General features: G+C 49.7%; 1 protein-coding gene across 1 annotated transcript in view; it reads right to left on the reverse strand.

Annotated features, from left to right (window-relative positions):
• LOC103759002 (SRSF protein kinase 3) overlaps nt 1-8,568 on the reverse strand; it is a 25,237-nt gene extending 16,669 nt beyond the window's left edge. Inside the window, exons 1-10 of the mRNA XM_018068667.2 lie at nt 8,523-8,568; nt 8,257-8,365; nt 7,675-7,762; nt 6,039-6,126; nt 5,758-5,864; nt 3,681-3,843; nt 2,374-2,459; nt 1,819-1,926; nt 1,323-1,392; nt 1,146-1,238 (exon numbers count right to left, since the gene is read on the reverse strand). Of these exons, the coding sequence (XP_017924156.2) occupies nt 1,146-1,238; nt 1,323-1,392; nt 1,819-1,926; nt 2,374-2,459; nt 3,681-3,843; nt 5,758-5,864; nt 6,039-6,126; nt 7,675-7,762; nt 8,257-8,365; nt 8,523-8,568 (958 nt within the window). The remainder of the gene's footprint in view (nt 1-1,145; nt 1,239-1,322; nt 1,393-1,818; nt 1,927-2,373; nt 2,460-3,680; nt 3,844-5,757; nt 5,865-6,038; nt 6,127-7,674; nt 7,763-8,256; nt 8,366-8,522) is intronic.
• Nucleotides 8,569-9,192: the final 624 nt, after the last annotated feature.

Below are 9,192 nucleotides of genomic sequence, written 5' to 3' on the forward strand. Positions count from 1 at the left end.
CCCTGAGAGATCCCTGCCCGCGCCTTGGAGTCGCCTCTGTGAGCTCCACGTGCGCTGCCCCTTGCAGGTTTGGCTCTCGGGTCTTTTTTGGGAATCATCTTCCCAAGCTAGTGTTTGGAGGCTCCCCGTTCCCGAGCGCTTCCTAGGCGAGAACATGCCAAGAGTGTGCAAAGTATTCCCAGAATAGCCCTGCCAGAGCCATTGCTGCTTGTTCCCTGGGCCTGCCCACAGGCACCCGGATGCATCTGGCTATTTCAGAGCTCACAAGACACTAATGTTGAATTCTCTTCCCGTTTACGAGCTCGGTGGGGCCTGGAAAGAGTGTACGACTGACCGAGGAGCTGCCCTCGTCCCCAGGAGCCCGTGGTGTAAATGCAGGGATTCAGGTTAAACGTGTGTGGTCAGGCTGGGTTGGTTCATGTGGAGAGTGAACATAGAACTAGTTCTGACTCATTTCTTTTGAGTACCATAGAATGAATAAGTGTGAGCAAAGCGTGTGGATGTGCAGGGAGGTGCTTGTTGGATTCCAGCATGGCACCAGCACTCAGCACTGAATGAGGCTGAGGCTATGGGACTCAGTGAGTGTGAAAGCAGAGAAAGAGGATTATAGCCCAAAGTGCAGAAGGATGGAGTCATGTGATGTGATGTGGTGTAGTCAAAGACAAGAATTTCAAGACTGATGAGTCAAAGGGAAAGAAACTGGGGAGAATAAAACAAAAAAGATGTTACAGTTGGGTCAGAAGACTAAATATAGCAGCCATGCTGGAAGGATGTGAGTGTCCCATTCCTGGTCATCATTGTTCTCTGCCAGTGAATGGGTGAAATCCAGCCAGTTACACACTCTTCAGCCTTCCTGGTGTGTAGCTGTTTCCTGCCTGTATTTCCATTCTCTCCAAATCCAAAGGAGAAAGAATGGAATTGTTTTCCCTGTTGGGTGTTTGCTGTGACTGTTTTTCAGGATTTTGTATTCATCCCTGGAATGCTCATGGGTTGCAGAGGTAGGCAGGGCAGGGAGTGTTACTGCTCTTTATGAAATCTCTGTCTTGTGTAATGTAACATTTGGGGTGTTTCAGTGTGAGCTGAGTAGGAGTGTGTCAGAGATCCACTGTGATTTTTAAAGTAAACTTCCTTACTCTCGTTCTTACCTGGCCTGCTGAAAAATTTTGTTGACTTGTTCCATGAGAAAGCAATTTGAGGAGGAATTCTTCCCAGGAGTTCGATAATACGAGCAACATGATCTAGACAGAGGAGGGAAAATACACCTAGATACAATAGTTGTGACACTTCTGTCAGTGAAATGAATAAAACTGATGGAGTCCTACCATCATCTCTGGAGAAATATTTCCCAGGTTGAGGATCAAATAGACACTCCCCAGTTGCCATTTCAAATGCCTAGAAATGGAGTAGCATTGTTAATTGACTACTGTTTTGGAGTTTTTCTTCCCTTCTAACTAATAGTATCGATTTCCCTTGCGATCACACAAACCTGATCCTAAAATATGGAAATACACTGGCACACTGGCTTGATGTCTACCACAGCGAAACAGCACCTTTAGCTCTGTCAGGGTGAAAAGCAGCATGTGCCTGATTCAGTCTGACATACACAGAGTGTGAATTGCCTTAGAGCTTAAACTAATTAGGAGTGGTTTTTATCAGCAGCACGCTTTCGGCCCAAAGCGGACGAGCGCAGACAGCCCCTTTTGCCTTCTCAGCAAGGAAGCTTTGCTTTACATGAAAAGGTGGGTGCCAAGGACATACTGCCCTGGCCAGTTAGTGTCTGTCACCTCCTTGCATGCACAGCATTGTCCCCAGTCCTACCAGGCAGGCTGTGCTCCAGATATCCGCAGGAGTGCCGTAGTCTAATCCAAGAAGCACTTCCAGGGCACGGTATGGCTGGGTCTGTATCTCCTTGGAAAAGGGCTTGTACTGAAACAGAAACAAAATCCCTTTGGTTGGCGTCCCTAAGCCAGTCAGAACAACACTGGTGGTCACAAGCTTCCCGCACAAGGAGGGGACACAGGACAGGACTGAACATGCGTTCTCAGCTCTGCAAAGGGCACAGCCAACACATTCCCAGCCCCACTGACAACAGAGGGAGTCTACCTCCCAACATTTCTCACTGAACATAGTTTTGAATTTCTAATTGCAGGGACTGAGTGCAAGCTGGAGAAATGTCCAAGGCTGACAGTGTCTTTGGAGCACAGGGCCCAGCTCAGAGCTGGGAGTGCTGAATATAGCACCCCCCAAAGTTTGCATCTCTTCAGCACACTGAAATAGCTATTCAGCTGTAATGGGATGGACATGCAGGGTGAGATGGAAAGGAGCACGCAGCCTCCAGGGTTGTTAGAGGATTGAGACTTGGAGCAGACTCACTGTCCAGCACGCGCTGCCTAGATCTGCAATTTTCACTTCTATGCTCATTAAATCAGATTCTTCCAACTGATTGCCAGGATCACCTCCTAGATGAAAAGAACAGAGAGAAATTGTGTCTTTCCAAACCAACAGGTACACATCACTTACCATAGGAGAGGTATGTCTGCCTGCCTTTAAAGTTTCTCAGCCTAAAGGGTCCTAAAATGCTTTTTATCATCAATCAAAGGCCACCTCTGGTTTTTGAGGAAATGCAAAGGAAGCACTGATATTCAGTGAAAACAAGAGGATGTTTGGGAAGATGGTAGCTTGGAGTTGAACAGTGTGATGTGCTCCTGTCCTGCTGCAAGGTTCCTCTAGCACCAAGGTTAAATTACTGTGGGCCCAGAGGAGAGCACATTCTACCAGCACTAGTCTGAACCAAAACATCTGTAATTCCTCTTCAGCCTTCAGCAGCGTGGCTCTCACAGACCTTGGACACAGCCTGCTTGGCAAGCACCGTGAAGGTTACATTTTCATATGACCCTAGGAAACAGTAATTCCTGCTTTAGCGCTTTACAGTGAGCTGTCAGCCTATGCCTAATACTGTGCTTTTCTGCTCTGAGCAAAAGACTCAGTCGCTAATTTAGGATTCCCTGATTGCCTCAGAGTTTGAGAGACAAAACAGCACTGTCATGGGAGAAATGCTCACGGGAGAACACAGTGCAGGGACAATATGAAAGGTCTCATGGCTGGGAGATGAGCTAATCTCTTGAGAAATGCTCCAGCCCTACATCTTATTCAATATTCACACCATTCCCTGCAAATAAATTATGTCTCAAAAGGCCTTGAAGATTGGCAGTACGTAGAAGTCTCCCACAAACCTCAGAAATATGGGAAATAAAGAGCAGAAGTGTCACACAGCTTTCTGATCAAACCATTTTGTATGCAAACCTTTCAGTGGCTGAAAACAGTGGACACAGGGAACTGTCCCTGTCCAGACACAGGGAACTTAAAGCCAACAAGAGTGAGCCCTGATGCTGGGGGGGGGGGAGCTGTTAACAGTTACATGTGACCAGTTTTCCTCCACACAAACCCACCTGCAAGACTACATTTCTGTTGGTGCCTTGGGTAGTCGCTCAGCCTGATGTTTGTCTTAGGCAGAGATAGGAGAGGCCTCTCAGCAGCCCAAGCTGGCTGTAGTATTTTGTACTGGCTGTTGCAGGAGATGGGAACCTTTCCTGAGGTATCCGTAGCTGCTGCCTCTGTTTCTCTCCCAGCAATAAACATATAAGTCCCTCTTCTTGCTGCAAACCCCCTGGAGTGCTCACCTGCTCCCTTCAGCTTCGCATGTGTTCTCTGGCCACAGTCAAGCGTATCCACGAGAAGCCTTTGGAGGCTTTTGTTGTGTCCATACAGTAGGATATTCTCCGGTTTGATGTCCGCGTGGATGATGCGGCAGCGCTTGTGCAGGAAGTACAGCCCTGCCAGCACCTGGGAGAGCAGGGAGCACGTCACACTGGCCACATGAGGGGCCCCACCAACCCCCCCTGCCCCAGCAGCTCTCAGAGCAGCCAGGCACATGGGTAGGGTAGTTGTGGGCATTCTGGTACTGACGATAACTATCAGCCGTAAGTTATTTCCTGCTGGGGTGGCCCTGTGGGAGCAGGTTCCAGGGGTTCTGTTGCACAACACAGCAGGAGGAGCAGGTGCCAGAGCCCCATGTGCCCAGCGGGGGCCTGGGGAGCCCAGGGGGGACAGGGCTGTTTGGGGTGACACGCAGCAAAAGGCAGCGCGAAAATCCACAGACACCACCATGGGTGGGCAAGCCCGGTGAGATGGGAGGAGGGTGGGGCAATGAGGAGGCATTACAATAACAGAGCTGAACTTTCTTCTGAAAAATCATTCCTGCTTGTACAGCTGTTATGGCCTAGGACCACTGTGCCTTCCTGCTGATTATAACCAGCCCCCAGCTTCCATCTGAATGACAGTGACACGGCATGGGAGGGTGTCCCATCATACAAGGAAAGAAGGAGGCACAGCGTAACCCAGACAGGAGGTGGGAGAGACCATGAGTGAGTGCTTAGAGAGGATTTCAGGGCCCTGCAGGAGAGCCATGTAGGGAAAGAACAGCCTACCATGGAGCAGGGAAAGCCTGGCCTGTCACGGGGGAGAGATAAACAACACCTACCCGAGAGGAACAGTCACTATCAGAAATCAATAACAGCAGAAATGCTACAGGGAGAGTTACATTTGTTTTTTAAACACTCTGGACAGTCATAAAGGGCTGGCAAATATTCTCTGTATTATCAAATTCTATTCTGGGATGAACACCAGCCCCAGGGAAATACCAACCTTAAATGGTAACTGTGAAACGCGGGGAAAGATTTAAATAACTAAACTGGAATGAATCAGAAGTAAATACTGCTCCAGTGCTGATCTGAAGGGGGAAAACAGATCTGAGATTTTACAATTAAAACAGATAATGGATCAAGCAAAAGGCCTGGGTGTAAAATGAGTCACAGAGATGAATGCCACTACATTTCTGTGTAACTTATTCAGGTGTTAGTGGAGCTTCTTTAGAGAAAGAAGAGGCTATTCCAGAAAAAAAGTGATGGAGGAAGCAGTTTTCTTTCTTATTGTCCCTAGAAGGGCACAGGAATCAGGGTAGCAAATCTTCATCTTGGCAAGTGTGCAGACTTCTGATAAATCTCAGCATGAGAGGCAAAATGTAATTTTAACTCCTCTAAGGCCTCACTCAGGTTCCCTATGCCTTAAGCACAGCCAGTGCATAAGAAACTTAGTTTTCACAATCTGTTTGAGCAGGACACCACATCCTTGCAGGGGATGAAGGAGGAGTTGGCTCTGTGCGGGAAAACCTTAACATGGGAGGAGAACCAGCCAACCACATCAGCAATTTAGAAATTCCTGGAAGGATGGGAGGGAGACCTTGAGCAGCCTTCAGTGGTACCATGCAGAAAGCTGCTGGAGCTGACAGTGCTACCCGTGGCTTGATGCCAAGGCAAATGCCAATGGCCTGGCATTGCTGCCAGAAGGGACTTCTCAGGGCAGCAGGAGGGCAGAGATACACGTGTTTTGCACACAAGAAGCAGAACTATGGCAGGCTGTTTGCCCCCTGTTACCCCTACGAGCAGCAGAACTGCTGGAGAACTCCATGATTACTGAGATGATGGGAACAGAAGTGCTGGCCCTGACGCCCTGGTGCAGGTCTGCTGGAGCTCCATGGTGGTGGCCCTGACTTTTTGCCAAACCCAAGGAGGCTGCAGCTTGGGCAGTACCACTCAAGTAAGGCCCAAGTAATGCCCATGTCCTTGGGAAGAAGACTATGGCATGTCCCTTAGCCAACAGTCCCTTGGTGCCCTCGCCCGGTTCCAGCTAAATTCTCACCTGCTGTAAAGATTTTTTCACAAAAGGCAAAGGCAGTCCCTGAGTTGTGTAGTTTCCCATCAGACATCGCAGGGAAGGACCCAGCACCTCAAATACCAGGCACATATGTGGGAAAGAGTCAGGGATTCACTAACAGGGAGAAGATCCTACCACCAGCCCTTTGTCTTTCACCAGAGCAACCAAATACCTCCTTATCTCCTCAAAAACCTCTCCCCTCCAGCCACCTCCATGTGCCCAGGCTTTGCTGGCTCAGAGCTGCAGCACTCTCCACAGAAGGATATGGAAGCCATTCTCTCCAATCATTCTGAAGTCATCTAACAAAGAGACGATATTTTCTCCTGCCCGATCCTTCTTCTTCATACAGTTCACCTGAGGGGGAGGATTCCAAGAAAGCTGCAATTAGAGGTATTGTATGCACAAGGACACCTTGCACCTGTTTTATCCTGTTCCCAGACTTTCTCTTCCAGGAATTGGCACTTCATGACAAATCCCATGAAAACACCATCAGAAAAACCAAATGCTCCAAGCACACAAGCAGAGTCTGTTACCAAGGAATGAGTTTCTGCATGTTGTCCCACTCTTGACCAGGTGGGACCATCACCCTCACAGTGTCAAAATAACTCACACTGATCCTGCTGATAGTGTCTAGCAGACTTTCTGCAGCTTATTCTATCCATGCAGGCCCATAAAGTGCTCCTACTTGTGCTGGGACGGGATTTCCCCAAGAACACAGCTCCCTGCTCTCAGCAACAATGGCAATTTCCTTTGCCTTTCTGCAGCCTTTGCTCCTTGTTCCCAGAGCTAAGAGTAGCAGGCTGGGACATCACCTTTTAAAACTCCCACCATCCCTTCAGTAATTTCTCTGAAAAAGGTTTGTGCTGGCACGACAGGGGTGAGCAGCCCTGGAAGCCACAGGGGCCCAGATCGCCTCTCTTGGCAGCTCTGCAGGCACTGACCTCCCTGTGCTGGTGGGAACAGCCCTGGGAACCAGCTGTATGCTGCTGAATGGGCAGGCGTGTCTCTCGGAGACAATTACTAATAAATCAGGGGGAAGGCTTGGTCTGTATGCAGGGTTGTGCTGATGTGTAGAAAAGCAGCCCTCTGATTACATTAAATTAGTGCCACTTGGTACTTCCTCTTGCATCACTGCATCTGGCTCATGTCCCTTTGGATAGGGCCTGCAGATTTACAGGTGTGAACTAAACCTTTCTCAAACCTGTTGGAGAAAGGCCACAGAGTAATTTAAAATGTAAAATTTAATGGCTTTTACTCATCTGACACTGATGTAACTTTGTATTTGGGCAAGCTTAAAGAATTGTAACCATGACCTTTCTAGAACTAGCAGCTCAAGCCCAAGCACCTTCAAAGGCCACTCACTGAGAAACAGATACAAACACCTAATTACCACCTTCATTAGCAAAGACAGGAAGAAGCTTTCTGACTTCAGACGTTTATTATATTTTTGCTACATCATACTTTTTTCTATTGCAGATATTGCCTTTTACTTCAGTATCAGTATTGGGATAGAGCAATGTCTCCTGAGCTGGGAGTGGCAGAGATACAGCAAACACACTCCCATCTCCTTCTTAGGAACGTTACCATCTTCTGTTGATTAGCCACCTTATCCTTCTGCAAGTTCCTCCTATTTGCTGGATTTCAGTCTCAGCTAAAAGAAATGGGCCAACAGGACAAGTGGGACACAGCCAGCGTGTCCAGTATGACTGGAGGAAGGAGAAGGTTCATGTTTCAGAAACCAATGCTACACCAGGGTGATTTCTATGAATTTCCTAATTTCTGTGTTTTTTTCCTGTTCTCCACCTAGCTCCTTGTACTGAGACCTGAAGGGAGAGGGGATGGTGAGGCTGATACTCAGACCTGAACTCTGGAGCAAAGCACAGAGCCCCAGAATTTACTTACACAGCGGAGGAGAGTGACCTCATCCTGGGCAGTGTCAGCAGAGCCTTCCCTGCTTTTCAGGACCTTCACAGCTACTTGTTTCTTCCTCCTGGGAAACGAACCACAGCTGCCAGCCAACACATGTCAGAGTGGCCCTAACATGCAGCACCTCCCCTTCTCCCAGTCACCCAGCCCTGGGCTTCCCAGGGAGGGTGCTGCCCTTCTGCAAGCACCCTTGGCCTCAGTCTGCAGCACGCCAGGCCCATGGGCATCTCTTCTGCTGGCATCTGGCAGCACAGCTGCCCCAGGAACCAGCAAGGGACTGGAAGGGAAAAGGCAGAGCATGGATACTGCAGGGTCTAAATGAGAAAATAAAATGCAGAGCAAGGGCTGATCCCACCTCATTTATGTTCTTTGGTTTCAGGGGACCAGCTCTGCTTATTGCACCCCACTGATCTCTCTGCCAGGTTTTCCCTGTGTCTGGGGATGCTGATATGCTTCCAGGCAGGCAGCTGTGCTCTGCTGCTTCTGCAAGAGGGGCTGGTCCTGTCCAGGAGATCAGCCACCCATTCCCACCTCCCCAAAAGGCAATTCACCCCTCACCTCATGTCCTGGCACAGCCAGACGGTGGCAAAGGCGCCGCAGCCCAGCTCGCGCAGTGCCCGGTATCGCGTGTTGAACACCTCTCCCTCCTGCACGGGGTGGTGGCCTCCTGCAGGGACCATGGCCAAGAGACATCAGTGACATCTCTAAATGCTCTTAGGCTGAAGGAGCAGCTAAGGACAGCCAGACAGGTCCCAGTGACCTCCTCTGGCCTGGGAAGAACCTGGCACGATCTCGGCTCTAGAGCTACATGCCCAAGGACTGACCTGTGTGCTGGGCTGGCGGCATCTCCTCCTGTACCTGCTCCTCCATGGCCCAGCAGTGCAGCAGATCCTGGCACGAGGGGACAGAGGCAGTGGGGAAATAGGTTGTGGGGAACAGGCAGTGTGATCTTCAGCACTTTACTCCTTTAAAGAGAGCTGGAGAGCAGCTGTACTTCTGCTGCACACTGCACATTGATTCCCTCTTCTACTCCTGCTGCCCCCTTGCTCCTTTCCTTCCCATTCCCTTCACCAGCTCCTGGAACCAGGCTTTAAAAACACTTTTGGCACTTCATGGAGACAGGGATTATTTTAAGAGTTCAGAAGAGGAAAGCTGGCAGGCTAGGGTTGGGCCAGGGCCAGGTGGGAGTCTCAGGTTTCCCTGTGTCCAGTATGGATTTTCAGGGGCTTAGCGGGGTCTATGGGATTCCCTCCCACAGCCAGGGAAAGCATCCCCTCCCCATTCCAGCTGAGGAGGGAATGCATTTGGGCTTTGGCTGTCAGGAGGAGCCCCCAGCTCCAGAGGGGTGTGAAGCAGAACCTGCATTTTAGACACTGCAGCACTGCTCCTCTGCCCACAGCCCAGCCCCAGGGCCAGAGCATGAGTTTATCTCTGACCATCTCGTGACATCCCAGCAAGAGGCTGCTCCCGGGGTTTGTTACTATGACAGCCCAA

Source organism: Manacus vitellinus, unplaced genomic scaffold, assembly GCF_001715985.3.
Source record: "Manacus vitellinus isolate BGI_N305 unplaced genomic scaffold, ASM171598v3 scaffold_14_pilon, whole genome shotgun sequence".
Taxonomy (NCBI): Eukaryota; Metazoa; Chordata; class Aves; order Passeriformes; family Pipridae; genus Manacus; species Manacus vitellinus.